Consider the following 17,781-nt stretch of genomic DNA (forward strand, 5'->3'; position numbering starts at 1 on the left):
CTAATTTCCAGAAAAAAATGTCATTCAAATACATTTTTTTATTTTTTATAGACTGCTGCAATTAACATTTTGTCAGAACCACTGACTAGTAAATTACATATTATTTTGATTAGTTGTCTATTCAGAATCGTGGGAGAATTGTGATCGTTTAAACAAAACAAAAATTGTGATTCTCAATTTATCCAGAGTCATCCAACTCTGGTAGATTGTGAAATATTCATTTAAGGGTGACACAATACATTTTTGCATATCTAGAGGCATCAAATAGTACCCAAGGACTGTTTTCAAACTTTAGAGCCATTTCTTTCACATAAGTTCCTGCTAGAGGGATGTCTAGAGTTGGAGTGGCTCACCTTAGAGAGCAGTTTGGTGAGGTCCTCAAACAGGTTGGAGCTGTAAAAGTCACAGTCATAATTTATATAGAGCTCTGTGACAAAGCTGGGAATTCTCCAGATCTGTACAATGGCCTCCAGGGCCATCTCCTTCATCTCATAGGGCATTTTAGGGTTCTCAGAGGTAATGATGTCCATTAACTTCTTCAAGTACATCTGTGGAGGCATATAAAAGAGTGACACCCTGCATCTGAGATGGCATATATCTCACACCACAGAAAGATCATCATTCAGTCACATACCTCAAGCTGGAACTTGAGATGTTCTCGCATGCTTTCAAAGAGAAGAAAGCACACACGTATGGAGGCGGCATACAGATTCATTCGGTCAACACTTAACAACTAGAAAGAGACACATGTAGAACATTTAGTACAGCTGAAAATATCGGAAGAGCTTGACGTTCTAAACCCCACTTTTAAACCCAGGTAAAGGAACGTTTCACACTTGTAATTAAAAAGCACTGTGCACTCTGGAGCGGTTACTCCAGAGCAGGGATAGCACCGCTTTTGCTGTGTTAACCCCGTATTGTGGTACCTGTGTCCAAACGTGTACAGTGTGAAACGGTGTTAGAATGTAATGGCTAGATGCTTAGAAATATACAGCAAATCATATGTGTGTTGTATAAACAGTAGTCTATGTTTCAGAGTTGGAGGGAGAAAATATAGAAGATTGTTTCCACCACAGAATAAAACATTTTAAAAGATAATTGTGACTTCTCACTTATCTCTGTAAATTGCGAGTTTACAGAATTGTGTGATATAAAGTCACAATTGCGTGTTATAAGGTCATATTTATTTCTCATTTATTTCTCACAATTGCGACCTTATATCACACAATTCTGAGATAAGTCAGAATTGTGAGATGTAAACTCGCAATTGTAAGAAAAAAAGTCAGAATTGTGAGATAAAAAGTCGCAATTACCTTTTTTACTTTTTATTCTGTGACGGAAACAATCTTCCATAGAAAAATGTCAAATGGTGACAGCAAACATGTCAATTGAAGTGAAGAGATCATTTCACTTTACTTTTATAGTGCTAAAAGTCCATTCAGTATAAAATTGACAGTACAGTCAGCAAAATATAATATGAGGATGTGCAATGTTAGAGCCTTTATGTAAACGGGTCGCATGCTGTGTTCGACTAATCAATGCCAAAGACACCGCAAACATGCAAATAAGAACGTTAACCCAGGGTTTTGGAATATACAGTGTGAAACGACAGCTTATGAATACCCAGGATTCATTGTCAAAAGAGTAAATTGTGAGCAATGTGAAACGTGAAGCAAGATTACCCGGGACTCCATTTACCCAGGATTTAGAATGATCCAAGGTTAACTATTTCAAGTGTGAAAAGCCCTAGAGAAACCCACAAGTTAGGTTAGAGAAGAACAAAGTTTTACCTGTATGAGGTGTCTACAGAGCTCATCTTTGACCAGACAGAGCAACGACTGGTAGGGGGCGATGTGTGCGGCTTCTAGGGCCACGTTCAACAGCTGGAGGCCCATGTGCATCATTACATCAGAGTTATGGCGGTCATGTGGGTTGGTGAGCGAGATGAGGAACCGGAAGAGCTCTCTCAGACACGGGAGACCATACGGGATTAAAGCAGCACCTGGACAAACACAATGGGACTCCAATCGCACTTCAGGAAGCTTGAGTGTAAAGGCTAGGGCTGGGGGGAAAAAATTATTTCACATATGAATCGCGATTCTATCTTCTGCCGATAGGCATTGCTTCACAAATTTCAAAAATCGATATTTTAAAGTGTTACATTTCTTAAACTTTGCAGTACTTCTTAAAAGTTATTGATATGTTAGAGTGCTATTAATCACAATATGCCACTGTGCAAACACACAGCTGAAGCACAAATGCCGCCTATCAGATGCATGCAATCCTGAATTCAGTTCTCTCTTACAGCTTATTGCACTAGAATAGTCAAATACACACACAATTATGTCAAAATGCACCTAGTGTGGAGTATTCACGTAAACAGTCTGTTATGTCCTACGGGAAAATAAGTTGCGAGCAAATGTGTAACAGTATATTAGATCTGTGCATTAGTTCTTAAAGGGACAGCAACCTAATAAACTGTTGCCATCCGTTTCATTAATGTTAATCAAATTTTTTTTATTTTTTTTAATCACTCACTGTTTTTGACAATCACTTTTGTATCTTTATTATGAATACATTTATTTTTAATTCATACAGTGAAGACTATACAGTGTTTTATTTTTATATTTGATTCCTCTGTATACTCCTATATTTCTATAGTATTTCTTAAGGCATGATAAATAAAACTAGGCTACTGTACCTGAAAAACATTTCATTTGTATATTTTTTCTATTGTATTTGTCCTATTGTTTATTTATTTTCCTTTTATTTACCAGTTTTATATTTGAAAAAGTTTAGATTTTTTGTATCAAGGAATTTTACTTATGTACTAGGTAGTTTTTGGTACTAATTTGTTGCTGCCTTGCTTTATTTACAGAAGACTGATTTCTTCTGACTAATGATTTCAGTTTTTTTCTTGCTTTAAAGCAATCTATTGTATAAAGTGGTATTAATATTATTGGAAATAAACATGACATGACTTGAGAGCCAAATTGGAGAGCTGGTGCAAACATATCCATAACGCTACGATAAGATGCTTTCTTATCTGTAGTTTCCTCACCCTTGTCATTTTCGTTGTGTTTATTTAGTTATTGAAAAGAAAGCCCACAGCACATATTAAAATGAATCTAAACGCTTCTCTCAGTAGCATGGACGGCATAGGGATGTGGTCAAACAGTTCTTTTTACATCCAAATGAAGAACGGGAAAAAAACTTCACCGCGAGGCGCGAGTATATCAGGGCCTTAAAGTACTGAATTTTGGGAACACTATTTCTCTTACCCTCTCTCTGGGTGGACTGCGTGAAGCGCACTCCTCTGGGGTTCACGTAGTCCATGTCGTGAACCGATGCTGAATCAGACTGGTCAGCCAGCAAGTCTCTGTCTTCCAGGACTTCAGGAATGGACTCCACTGAGGCTGACTGGGAACGCTCCACTTCCCTGCCCTCATACTTATGACACCACACACCATACCATAAAGCTCAGAACACATGTACTTGGATAGTTTATTGATGGTTTGAGGGTTACCTGTGATTCTAGTCTGCCTGGCTCTGCAGAGGGTGTCATGGGAGTGGTGGCCGTTGAGCTGCTCTGCTCCAGGTCTGTGAGATCTTCCTTTGAGGTGGTTTTAGAGCCGGCGTCTAATCCACTGTCAGTGGTGGGACTGGAGATGGAGGAAGCTGCACTGTCTGAACCAGGAAGGGTAGAAGAGCCTCCACTGTGCTGCTCTATGAAGGGAACTCCACCTGAAATAGACATGAGGACAGAGTGACCACACATGCTTTTCTTAACATCAAAGTCGTGGCCTAATGGTTAGAGATCCAAAGGGGTTTGATTCTCAATTTCATGAACCTTAAACATTTTGAATCTAATTGGCTTGAAAAAAATATCAATTACAGTTTCAAGCCATTTTAGAGCAATTGATACTTTATAGATTGTCAAATGCAATTTAAAGACTGAAAAATATAAAGAAAATTAAGCTATATTGATCAGCTCACTTTAACATATAAAGTCTTTCGGTATACCTGAAAGGTTGTTGGTGAGGGTACTGGACTGGGCCGGATCCATCTGTCCTGAGGGACTGCGCACCATGTGACGAGGGGGGCGGGGAGAACGCTTCTGTTTCTTCCACTTGGACGACTCGCTTATTCCCCCGGCTCTCATCTTCAGCTTCAAAACAAACATTGTCTTGTTAAATCAAGCCAAATACTCCAGATCACCGCACAAAGAACAACGCAGGAGGAAAAGATAAAAACAAAAATCTCATGATACCTCAAATAAAAAATGGCAACACACCAAAAGATGCATAAACACTCATATACAGGCATGTCATTTTTTTTTTGGAAAACCTTCTGGGTCTGTATGTATGCTGAGGTGATTGTGTTTATTGGTATATAATACCAAAATGGTTTATGATTTATCTCGTCCTTCGGATGAGACGTTAAACCGAGGTCCTGACTCTCTGTGGTCATTAAAAATCCCAGGATGTCCTTCGAAAAAGAGTAGGGGTGTAACCCCGGCATCCTGGCCAAATTTGCCCCTTGGCCTCTGTCCATCATGGCCTCCTAATCATCCCCATATACTGATTGGCTTCATCACTGTCTCCTCTCCACCAGTAAGCTGGTGTGTGGTGGGCGTTCTGGCGCAATATGGCTGCCGTCGCATCATCCAAGTGGATGCTGCACATTGGTGGTGGTTGAGGAGATTCCCCCATCTATGTAAAGCGCTTTGAGGTCTCAGAAAAAGCGCTATATAAATGTAACGAATTATTATTATTATTATTATATACATTTACAAAGACCAAAGTCAACAATATTAATCCAATTTACTTGATTCTTATATTTTATTATCTCTATAGGGCTGCTTGGGAAGTGAAAGAAATGAAACTATCCTTGTTCCAGTAACAACTGTATTAACATTTATTTGACTATTTTTGAAGCAATAATATAGCAAAACAACAGAGTGATGAGGTTCTAGAAAAATATTTTAGATTTTTTTTTAACCTAACTTTGACTTTACAGTCACCCAACTTCCACACTCCAAGTAACACAACTGATTTCAACTGAGTGCAGAAAAAGTTTTTTATAGTCAACTCGAACTTTTGCGACTAAAGCCCAATTTATACTTCTGCGTCAAACTCACGCCGTAGCTACGTCGTAGGCTGTGTGTAGCGCGCGTACCCTTCGGCGTTCCCTGACGAGCACCTCTCCAAAAATGTAACAACGCATCATTTCTACGCGGACGTAAGCGCTGTGATTGGTCTGCTAGGACCGCTCCCTCGGGTTTCACATGCTCCCTCTGCAAGTGTAATTGCGTGTCAACGAGGACAACGACGCAGAAGTATAAATGAAAACCAACCCGTTGCCTACAGCGTAGAGGCTTCGGCGTAGGTCCGACGCAGAAGTATAAATCAGCCTTTAATGTCAGCCATGGTGAACAGAAATACCATTTTGTGTTATTAGCCTGCAGGGTCTTTATCTAGAATTGTTTTTCTTTTCTTTTTTCCTTCCATTTTTCATTTCCATTATTTTGAATTGGTAACAAGCAGATGCCAAGAGTTTAAATCCCCCAATCAGATCTTTATCTTAAATTAATCTTTTATCTTAAATATTTTCTGCCCAGTGTTTTACTTCATCTTCCCATCCTGGCAACCATGCTCATGTCTGCACTGCAAAAAAATAATAAAAATAGATCAAAATACAAACAAGGGGGGCTGAAACCATGCAAGTTTGAGTTTAACGATCTCTATAACCATATTTTGCTCAAACGAAAGTGTAATACAGCCAGTTTGTGTTCCTTCACGAGGCCGTTTGTGCTATTTGTCTCTAAATAGTAATAGTGAACTGTGATAAATCCAAACACAAATCTTTGTGATTGTGGTTGCTGAATAAATGCACTTACACGGTATAGGGAGTCTGACTATTACGTCGATTTCAGTGCAGAATGGGAGTGGGCAGGCACTTAAAAGTTTGCTCACCAGTCACGATTCTCTGATTGATGAGTTCTTTGCAGAATCATGGGTAATAAAACAATTATTTAAAAATAAGTTGACAATGCACTGATGGCTTCAACAAAACCATCAATGGAACCAAACTTCCAGAAAATAATTTACAATTTCCCAACTCTATTTAGAACGGCAGTTCTAGGTGTATTAATTGCATTAAAATGTATCACAGTGTAACCAGCTAATACTTGTCTCAGCTGTTTCTACTGCCTTTAACATCCTTCCAAAAAAAAACTGTATTAAATGAATTATAACATTAAACCTGGAAGTGTAATACTGTCAAAACATTATCACAGGTTAAATACACGGGGGTTGTACAAGGTTAAAGTGAGTCTGATCGGTGATGATCTCTTCTTCCTTACCTGCACTCGTTTGTTTTTCCATAAGATATTGTAAGCCTCAGGAGAGAAGGGGCAGGCCCCGGGATTAGTGATGGACATGTCTCAAACTCAGAGAGACACACATGACATGGGAGCACATATACAACTACATGCATGGGGTATATGTGGGAGAAACCAACACGCATACCAGGACAACATTCATGCACACACACACTCATTATCAGTAACTCAACAACACCCATTCAACGACAGTAACCCAATGCATCTCTGAGAGGAAACGGGGGGGAAGTAGCACCTCAGCATACATTACAAATAAACATGTGTTACTTGAGGAGACTAACCGAGGATAAAGATAATGGGTGCAATGAACAGATCAGGAACACACAGAGCATGCAAAATGGCAGTCAAATAGGATTTCTGGTCTTTAAAGAATTGACAAAAAAAGACCCATTCGAATGAATATACATTCAAATATAGAAAGTAACATTCAAATGAAACTATGGAACCAAAATGAAAATATGAAAATAAAGGTCCTGATGTGGTTTCACCTCAGCTCAACTCATTTGCATAAAGTATAAAGCTAGACCTAAACTATGTTACAATGTTTACCCATGACTGTTCATCTAATACTCCGCCTTTAGACATCTCTTTAATTTCACTTTCACACACTTGATTGAAGTTTTATTCACAAACCCGATCATTTCCATATTTACAATACACGAGATTCATTATTAACAGGTTTGGCTAAGAATAGATAGAAATAGCTACTTCCTTTTTTGAATGGATGTTTTGGGCTTAGCACAAGTTAAGCTCTGTTGACCGCATCTGTGGCACAATGTTAATTATCACAGACAATCATTTAGATCAAATTATATAAGCTCTTACAATCATATAAGTTTTACTGCATGTAATAGACTTATAATGGATGTTTATTTGGCAAAAACCTGCTCTTGAATAAACGTTGCACATAGATTCAAAAGTATATTATAAACTGTTTACTATTCTTGTCTGTGACTGACTAGTAATAGTAAAGTTTTATTTAGCTTGTCAAGCACCTTTTTTTTCAGCTCAGATAATACTTTTTTTGTATTAAGATATTCAAAAGATATTTAAATTAGATATTTAAAACATTTCTCTGAAAGTGCAACAATATTTCGCAATCTTCCCGTTTTAATTATGTTTTATCAAATAAATCCAATCTTGTTCAATCACATTAAATGCAAATAAATGCAATCAATGTGATTGAACTGATGGAACATGACAAAATTACATGCTGCAGACTTTGTCAAAATAGCTTAAATTGTATTGGACCTGGAATATACATTTAAATCCCTTTAAAAAGACATCATGTTTTGTTGCTATGACAAATGGTCGCTTTAATTCATTAGCGAATCTCCCCACCATGCATTCAAACATAAAGCCATGCGTCCCGGCGTATTTAAATGCACTAGCTACAACCCAATAAAACTGCTGTTTTAATGCATGTAAATGTGCTATACCCTCTCTAAGCCCGTCTGATTGGTGTTTCTAGGCTGCTCTGCATAAATAAAATCCTGTGTGTCCAGAATACAGCCTGGGATCTGCGAGTTGGAACAGGTAAACGGGCAAAAGATGAACTCAACAACAATCAGGTATGAAAAGACAGGAGAAGAGAGTGTCTATGATCCCTGAATAATTGCAATGAACAGGAGCAATTCGTTTTTTTTTTTTTAAATACAGAACCAACTGTGGCTGAAAAACACAGTTTACTCTCACTAGATACTATTTTCCATCTCCTGACCTGATGGAAGACACACATACAGAGGTATAATAATTATGCAACAGCAACTGACCTCACTTATGGGTATGGAGACATCTACGTAACAAAGCTCAAAGTAAATGAGAAATGGAGGAGGCAGATGGGAAACGGGTGTAAAGGGTCTGGATGGAGAATGGAGATCTGAGGGGGATTTTATATTTACCTTCTTCATGTTTGTGCCGACATAACTCTTGGCCTCCTCTTTGAACTGTGGCAATCTGCCCAAAAAACAAATATTAAGGTTTGAGAGTTATTTCCATCCATGCATTTATGGCGACATTTTTATATCAATATTTTGCAGGTGAAGTGTGAACTACTAGTGGCACCAAAACAGAAACGCAATCTGTTTAAGTGGCCCAAGTGGGTGTGACATAATATGGAACCAACAGTAAGAGTTTGGGCCAAGACTGCCGAATGACAAAGGACAGTTAGCTCTTACTTTCGCAAATTCGTTTGGTGCAACTAGCTGTGCAGAAATAACATCATTCAGCTTCAAAGGTCAATAACTTTCTAAAACACACATTAATGTACAAGTCAGGGATTTTCAAACTCGAGGCACACTTAGAATTTGGACCATGAAGTGGTTTCATAATTGATGATTTTTTCAAAACGAACTTATTTTCATGTTTATTGCTGTTAAGCTGCTTTGAAAGAAACCATATAGTATAAAGTGGTATATAAATAAAAATGACAAATTAGGGGGATGAAAGGGGGTGCTAAAGGTAAAAAAAAAAAAACCCTTCACACTATGTATGTTCTATGGCTGTTAAAGTAAATGTAAGAAAGGTAAGAATTTCTAAGAGTGTTAAAAATAGGAAAGATATTAAATGTGTTTCAATTTGCTTTCTAATGGAAGAAAGATTCTATATGGCAATCATGATGTTAATCAAAAACGTAAAATATTTACAGTATAAATGGGTCATTATTAATTAAATGATATAGATGCCATTATGTTTTAGAAAATGGGTTCCTCGCAAGGGTTTTGTCATAAGCTGCTTTTCCACTTGCGCTTGGTACGGCACAGCACAATTACAAACCTTTCTCGGCCCAGAATTCTCTGCATGGTTGGCTAACCGCGATGAACTGTGCTCGTAAAATGCGTGTATGGTGGCTACCAGTTTCTCGGTAGCTGGCTAAGCTCGAAATTTGAGCGACCTCACTAAAAAATTTAAGAAATATCTGATCATCCTCCATAACGCAGTCAATATTTACATCTCATATTATCTATAAACTCTTGAGTTAACAAGACAACGACTTTGCATTTGTATTACATTCCATAGAGCTCCGTTATCAGCTCCACAGTAGGAAATGAAACCACATCCGTGCAAGCTGGGCCAGAACGCTATGGAATGGAACGGGTAAGCAAAAAGAAAGCTCAAATGTTCTTAGGAGTCACATCTAGTTCCCCAAACTGCAATTTAATTAACACGTTTGGAATGATCATTCTGAGAAACCTCTCTAAAACCAAAACAGAGGAGAGGCAATATGTCCGAAGAGTCAGCATTTTTGTTCCCAGGGCGTGACTTTTGACCCCCTGTGCCGATTCATTAGCTGAATTAGATGGATGATGTTCTCGGCCCGAACGCATTGTCTGCATGTGTGCGTGTTGTGTGGACACTGCGGCTTTTCCTCGAGTGAGATGTCAGCGCTCGCACAGGCAGGCTGGGAGAAACGGCTCCTGATGTTAACTCTGCTCCGCGTTAATGGAGTGTTGTCTTGCCGGCTTGATTATGGGATGATCTGTGAGTCCAACAGATTAACATCCCTAATGCTTTCAGCAGGCTGCTTAAGCCTCCTTCTGAGCACTCAATAAGATCCGCTGTTCATTACTCTGGCTCTCTCGACCACACACACACACACTACATTCACTGCTTATTACCCTTAGGCACACACACTCATTATTAAGGCCTTTCACACCCTCATTGTGAAAGCGACGTGGACAAGAGGGTCTGGGCAATAAGAACGTGCACAATGGGAACAGCAAACTCAGGTTGTGAGATTTTGAGAGAGTGTGTGCGTGCGTGCATCTAAGATTAAAAGGTGTTATCAGCTATAATTAAAAATCATTAATGAATGCTATACTCATCTGAAGGACGTTTACAGTGCATGAAATTATAAAAACAAACAGAGGATGTTTACATGGTTTTGAAAACCAGATCAAAATGCTGTAATATTATTCACACTTCTCTTTTATGCAAAACATTATCTGTTCCTCTTTGATTGAGCTTTTCATGAGACCAAATTTAGTCATTATGTCTTTGTTCCACGTACATACGTATGTGTGTGTGTCCCTAATCTATATGCAGATGGGTAGAGTGAGATGTGCTCTGCGGTCTCATCCTCTCGTCTGTGAGAGATGTGACTGGAAGTCTAATGTGAGTGGATATGCACCTCTGATAAATGCCACCATATAATCATGTTATTGCATTAGAGCAGCAGTGAACTATGACCTGCACAAGACGACTACGGGCTTCCGCTCACAATTGCGCCACAATCATATAACTGCATGTTAGATATGAACTAGTCAAAACTAAAATTTTAGTGTGCATATTTCTAAATTGCGCATCATACAATGTCCATGTCACAATATGTGCCATTTCAAGTAAACAATGATGTCAGTGAACTATATCTGCACTTAATATTCTTATCTAGACGTTTTTGGCCAAGAACTTTTGGAATTTTGAACAACACTTTGGAATTGAATAGTCTTAATATTCTAACAAAAATTATATTATGAATAATTCAGGCTTCTAAAGTAAACACAGATGGAATGTTAACTTTTTACAACATTTTCCAAACTGACTTTGAGGGGAAGAATTTTACAGAATCCATTTACTACACTAAAATCTGTAGTTTTTTCTATTGGATGTATAAATAACTAAATAAATATGTAAAAAATGGGGTCAGTAAGATTTTTTTTTTTTTTTTTTTTTTTTTGGAAGTGACAGAAAAGCCTTTCACATTATTTTGTAAAAAAAAAAAAATTCCAAAAACATTCTATCCATCAAAGAATCCTTGAAGTCTGTGTGAACTGGAAGTTGCGAGTGAAACGGAATACTGAATGAGAAAAAGAAGGATGTGGCTTGTTGTTTTTTTTCCCACTGGGAACTAATTGGATCAAGAAAAGTAGGTGTTCCATTCAGCTCACTGTCAAAGTTCACAGCAGACTGAGAGTTGATGGGATGTTCTACCCAAGCCGTCAAACTGACGTCATCAGAGAAGGCAGGCCATTCCAGAAGGGAAGTCATTTTCAAATTTTCATTAAAGATTACGAATTATTTTTTTGGTGTGGATTAACCTGTACAGAGGAATTGTTTACCACAAGACTAGTAATGTGTGCTAACAAAGTAAATAGGGTCCATTTTGAATTCATGCTGACTTATCAAATGGGAAAGGGTTCCCACAAAAAAAATTTATCACAACTTGTCATCATTGATATATTGACGACAACAAATCAGCATATTAGAATGATTTCTGAAGGATCATGTGACACTGAAGACTGTAATAATGATGCTGAAATTTCAGTGTTGCATCACAGGAAGAAATTACATTTTAAAATATATTCAAATAGAAAATTGTTATTTTAAATTGTAATATTACAGATTTTTCTGTATTTTTGATCAAATGCCGAGTCAGCATTGCTAGTGAGTGACTTTTAAGAATACGAAATAAATCTAATTGGCGCTAAACTTTTGAACCGTAGTGTAAAGAAATAACAGAAATGCAGGTACGCATCTCTTTTCCTTTGCAAATGTAATGTTTTTCTCCACCGCACCCCATTCATTGAGGTCCAGAAAGAAGGCACTGCAGCAGCAGTTTCTGTGTGGGCCTGGTAATTAGCCATGCTTTACATTGTCAGAGACTGATGCTTTCACCTGTCCCTGTCTGCGTGCGAGGGGGAAGTCGGAAACCTCCGGAGGTAATTGAGAGAGGCCTGAGAGTGAAATCGGAGCCCGTTACGGAGACAGACCCAGTTCCTGTTGTGTTTGGTCTCAGGTTTGGTTTGATTATGTGAACAGCAAGAACACGACTCAGTTCCTAATCCCCATCTCTACATCGCCTCTTCCATTCTCTCTAGTTACCTGGAGAAGAGCAGCTGCACCATGTCCACCAGCGTGTGCTCAGCTGACTTTCTCAGCAGCTCTGTGATGAGAAAAGAGCAAAACCAGAAAAAAACAATAGAGAGAAAGAAAAGGAAATGTTAGTCCAGAGGACAAGAGCAGCACCTCTGGGGCTCAGAGTCCAGACTCTGTTTGGTCAGGATTAGAGCGGGGTTTATCAGTCCTGAGAGCGCAGGAGGCAGATTCACATATTCAGCATTTCAAGAGTTAGGATATACAACAAAATTGAGATTTACAGAAAATGCTTTTATCCAAAGCGATTTACAGTGCACCAGTGTTCGTGAAAGTTACTTTTAAAAGTAATGCATTACAATACTGTGTTAAAAAAGTAAATAATTGCGTTACTTAATTACTTTTTTGGAAAATTATGCATTACGTCACTTTTGCGTTGCATTTTTCTTCACCTGGGCTGGGCTTAATTGTTTGTTTTTTAATAAAAGAAAAGTTTTGGCAAATGTAAAGGCAATTTTACACCAAATGGTTGGTTGAATCGGATCATCTAAGGTCAGAGGCAAATACACTGGTTAATAAAGTGAGATTACACGCAAAGAATATTTGTATTATTTAATTGCATGTTTGTGTAATATTATGAGTTTGCATTTTACTGTTTTTATCCATTTTGAGGAATGCTGAATTTTGTGCAAGTGAGATGAATGCATGCTCACATTTTGTCAAGAACTACAGTAACAATCATGTTTACACAGCACACACAATGCTTCTACATTTGATTTCTCACAACATGGGGACATGAGAGGTGTCAGTCAATAAATGGGAAAACAAAGTAAATTATTTGGAAAAAGTAACCATTTTGTTAACTTAAATGTAATGCATTACTTTACTTGTTACTTGAAAAAAAATAAAAAATAAATCCAACACTGCAGTGCACTTAAAGTATACATTTCTCCCCGGAAATGTCACTTAATTTCACTTACCACTTAATCTCATTTCAAAGCATATTCGGAAACAGGACTGCATGATCTCACAAACGGACTCATTGGTAAGATGGGCTCCAACTGGAGTTAGCAGCAAACTCCTTAACACCTGGAAATAATATTAATAAAGACCAAATCTTGTACTGAACATATCTGGATGCATTTTAGACAATTATTTATTATGCATACACTGTTTAAAAGTCTGAGTTCAGTAAGATTTTTCTTTTTCAAAGTAAGTAATACTTTTTTCCAGCAAGGATGCAATAAATTTATCAAATATGACAGTGAAAACATTTACAATGTTACAAAATTGTGAATTATTCTATTCATCAAAGAATCCTGGTAAAACTATCACAGTTTCCACAAATGTTTTAAAATTTGATAAAAAAAAAGTTTCTTGAGCAGCAAATCAGCATATTAGAATGATTTCTCAAGGATCACGTGACACTGAAGACTGGAGTAATGATGATGAAAATTCAGCTTTGCCATCACAGGAATAAATTGCATTTTAAAACGTATTACAATAGAAAACACTTTTAAATTGTAACAATAATTCAGAATATTACTGTTTTTATTGCGTTTTCCATCAAATAAAAGCAGTCTTGGTGAGCAGAAGAGACTTTTTCAAAAACATTATTAATATTACGAACCGATATTTATAATTTGTTTAATTATTTGAATTAACATTTATCAGCCATAAAATTAGCCATTTGTAAGCATCACCAGTTTTGTGTGATTGAGAATGCGTTACCTGGAGGATTTTCATCAGTACAACCTCATCACTAGCGGGGTCGGTGCCCACGAATCTCGCATGTGTGACGGCGTCGGCCATGTTCTCGATGCCCTCTGCTGCCCCTTCATGATTGGCATCTGTGGATGACAGGGACGGCGAAATTTAAAACAAACTAAAAATATCCTAATATATTCCCCCTCACTCTCTCATTAATGCTCCTGATTCTCAGCCAGATAAGTTGTACGTGGGTCATAATGACATGACCATGGTTACATGATTAATCTTACACAATTAACCTGGTCACCAGTTCAGCCCCCACATCGCTATCAACTAACCACGCTCCATGTGAAGAGCGGCAAACAGCCTTCCGACATCTAATCACCAGATGTGTGCGCTTTTGTGACGGCCTGGTAAATTGGCTGTCTAGGCAACGATGTTTTGAAACCCAAGCAGGGCCAGATAGCAGGCTGGAGCCAGGCTGCTTTTTCTTTCCCATCGCCTTTAAAGAGCATTTCATTAACTAATAAGCGCAGGCTGCCTGGGGAGGAAGCCGGGGCTGTGACTGCAGGTAAAGCCTTGACACAAGAGTGCATTCCACTTATTAGCAGGCAAATAACACACAGAGAGAGGGGAGAGAGAGACTGAGACAGAGGACAGCCTTTACTCTGAACTCTGAGTGAGCACCAGCATGCTTATTAAGGTCTAGAGAAGGGCTTCAAATCGCCAAACTCTTTAATAATAACCCAGTTATTGAATAGACGGGCAATACACTGGTCGAAGAAAAAAATCTAAGGATCATCTCTATCCCCACTTCGCTAAATGTTGTCACATAGTTGGACGTTTATTCCACTCATTTTACGCTTCACCACCATGTGATATTCAGAAGAAAGATGGAGGAAGAGCTTGTGCGGTGCTGAGGCTCCACTAAACCCCGCCTACTTGTTAATGATACTAATGCTTTCCTGAAAACCTGTTTCGCCACTGCCAAACACAGAGAGAGAAACAACTGGATTAAATGGATTAACTTAGGAACTAATTAAAGAACAATGTGCACTTATATTTAATTAAATATACGTAAACCACAAATAGGTGTGTGTGTGTGTGTGTTAGATATTCCAATACAAAAAAAAAAGTTTCAAATATTGGTTTCAAATAACTGTTTTCAATTTGATAATAGATAATAAGAAATGTTTCTTGAGCATCAAATCAGCATGAAATCTGACATGAAATCAATAACTCATGAAATCAGGATCATGTGAGTGATAACTGGCGTAATAATGCTGAAAATTCAACTTTGCATCACAGGAATAAATTGCGTTTTAAAATAAATTCAAATAGAAATAGAAAAAGTTATTTTTTTTCAATTGTAATAATATTTCACAATATTACTGTTTTTACTGTATTTTGATCAAATTAATGCAGACTTGCTGTGCATTTTTAATATACATACATTAAAATATTTTTATTTTAACTATATTATTCACAATAGCGCATGACCTCCTGTACCTTATTGCTTAATATGAACACCAGGTATGTGGTACATGACAATAAAAGAGCTCTTTAAAATTAAAGCATTCAAATGCTTTTAAATTCAAAAACTTTCCCAGATTTACATCAAGATCCTTTTATACAAATGACTGTTCAAAGAGTTGGATAACTTGCTGACGTGGCACAATGACTGAGCAACTAAATTTCGAGTGAAAATCTGCGAGTGAACTGAACAGCAATGAAGAGGCGAGCCCATAATAAACAGGACCCCCTTCCAAACAGCCCATCTCCACGGAAACAAGAGCCATAGTCTATTCAGCACAACATCAGAAGTCATCTAAAATACTAATCCTCACTTGGCAAGGTCTACACAGCCGAGCGGGAGAGTCATTGTTGAAATAACTGAAGTCTGGGTGGGGCTGGAGGGTCTTTGTGCATGTGTATGAGAGTATCAAAGGGGTTCAAACAGCTGTCGTGTACTAAAAGGTTAAGTAAAAGTACATTCAGACACCAGGGTGTCCCTTAAGTGAAAGAACTGCTCATTGCAGAAAAGGGTGCGTGCATTAACCCTGAAACCAGGCGTGCATGGGCGCCGATCTGGCTCTTTCAGCCAAAAAAAAAAAAAAACTAAATAGAATAGAATAGAACAGAATAGAATAGAATAGAATATGTCCACTCCATCTGCACGAAATCCGTTTTAGATTGTATCGCATCACAAATTGTAACTTGTTTTTAAATGAGTGCCAACTTTTTAACCTAAAACAAGGTACGATCTGAAATGCACATTTCCAAACACACCACGTACATGGGTTTGTGTGTGCTGGCTGTCATAGTTTTTAGAGGGATAAGTGGCTGTGTAAGTGAGCCTTTGGTTTGAGTACTGGCCTGGGAAAAAGAAGAGTGGGAAAGGGAGAGTGGGAAAAGTGGGATCTGGATATCTGTCAATACGTCCGTCCCCCCGAGCCCACCGACCTCAGGCCTGAGATTGAGGGGAATTAGCCCTCACCAAACAAATTCACAGTGTGTGTGTGTGTGTGTGTGTGTGTGTGTGGTTACAGGGAGACCCCCCAGTGTGCCGTAAGGGCTCAGGTCTCACTGTACACCAATAGAAGTCCTGGTGCATTTGGCTGATAAAAATCACATGTTGTGACTCTTGGTGAGCAAAGTGCTCCTCCGCTTAAAAAAATTAAAAGAAAGAAAGAAAAGAAAAAAAGTGTTTGGTGTGATCGGTTAGCCTAAAACTAAATTACAAGCAGCAGAGATTGTCCCAACTTCACTGTACTGACATAGGACAGGTGAATGACTAACAATTCCCTATGGGGACCAAAATAAAGTGTACCAAAGATCACTGCATTTCTGTTTCTGGCCAATAGATGTCAGTATTCTGTCTCTGTACTGAAACGGCAGTGCGTTAAACAGTCACTCTCCAAAAGACCAATAATATTTCTGGGACCAGCACACTCTCTTCTGCCTATTTGTAAAGTTGAACCTTATTAAAAAAAATAAAAATCTCTGTCCACTGAAGACATCTAGGTTTTCAAGACTATACAAGAAGACATACTAAGCTTTTCAGTCATAACTATTTTAATTGGTTTATAAAAAAAAAAATAATAATAATTTACAAAACTAATTTTAAGAGAAGAAAACCAACTGGTTGGTATATGATGATTTTCAAATTTTGACTTGAAAATACACATCTGAAGAGTGATTCAAAGCTGCAGAGCAAGCAATACAGGTTAAAAGGGGTAAAAACTAAATAATAATATTCCTATGAGATATTCCATTTAAGTTACTAGTATCATTATTATGTTTTTTTGTTGTTGCATTTACAAGTTTCCTCAAACTCATCAATACAATATTGTAATAATAAAAATAATATGTGAATGACAACACACATTATGCCCATATACAAATATATTAGCAAGAAAATATAATATGTGAAAAAACACAAATATTCTGTAATGTCTTTGAGAACATATGTGCATAATTTGCCAGGATTCTGAGCAGAAAATCGGACACATAACACACTTTACACTGGCTTCCGGTTACATTTAGAATTGACTTTAAAGCACTATTACTTGTTTATAAATCACTCAGTGGACTAGGACCTCAATAGATTGCAGATATAAACCCAACAGATCACTCAGATCATTAGTAGAAATCAGTTAGAAATACCAAGGGTTCACTCAAAGCACGATGAGTCCGCTTTTAGCCATTACGCCACCCGTAGCTGGAACCAGCTTCCAGAAGAGATCAGATGTGCTCCAACAGTAGACACATTCAAATCCAGACTCAAAACACATCTGTTTACCAAATAAGCACTGTGCTACTGACGTCCAACTTTAGTTGATCTGTGTCCTCTTTTC

General features: G+C 37.9%; 1 protein-coding gene across 10 annotated transcripts in view; it reads right to left on the minus strand.

Annotated features, from left to right (window-relative positions):
• Positions 1 to 17,781, minus strand: part of gbf1 (golgi brefeldin A resistant guanine nucleotide exchange factor 1) — an 86,013-nt gene that overhangs the window by 19,414 nt on the left and 48,818 nt on the right. For 4 of the 10 annotated variants that reach the window (XM_084392226.1, XM_084392225.1, XM_084392224.1 and 1 more), the window contains exons 5-15: positions 13,946 to 14,064; positions 13,195 to 13,303; positions 12,224 to 12,284; positions 8,305 to 8,359; positions 6,365 to 6,400; positions 4,024 to 4,168; positions 3,527 to 3,744; positions 3,282 to 3,450; positions 1,791 to 2,062; positions 635 to 733; positions 354 to 548 (exon numbers count right to left, since the gene is read on the minus strand). In XM_084392226.1, coding sequence (XP_084248352.1) covers positions 354 to 548; positions 635 to 733; positions 1,791 to 2,062; positions 3,282 to 3,450; positions 3,527 to 3,744; positions 4,024 to 4,168; positions 6,365 to 6,400; positions 8,305 to 8,359; positions 12,224 to 12,284; positions 13,195 to 13,303; positions 13,946 to 14,064 — 1,478 coding nt within the window. Of the gene's footprint in view, positions 1 to 353; positions 549 to 634; positions 734 to 1,790; positions 2,063 to 3,281; positions 3,451 to 3,526; positions 3,745 to 4,023; positions 4,169 to 6,364; positions 6,401 to 7,842; positions 7,924 to 8,304; positions 8,360 to 12,223; positions 12,285 to 13,194; positions 13,304 to 13,945; positions 14,065 to 17,781 lie in introns of all 10 variants that reach the window. The other 6 variants (XM_084392229.1, XM_084392228.1, XM_084392230.1 and 3 more) reach the window with 4 other exon arrangements.

Source organism: Rutilus rutilus (genome assembly GCF_951802725.1).
Source record: "Rutilus rutilus genome assembly, chromosome: 20".
Taxonomy (NCBI): Eukaryota; Metazoa; Chordata; class Actinopteri; order Cypriniformes; family Leuciscidae; genus Rutilus; species Rutilus rutilus.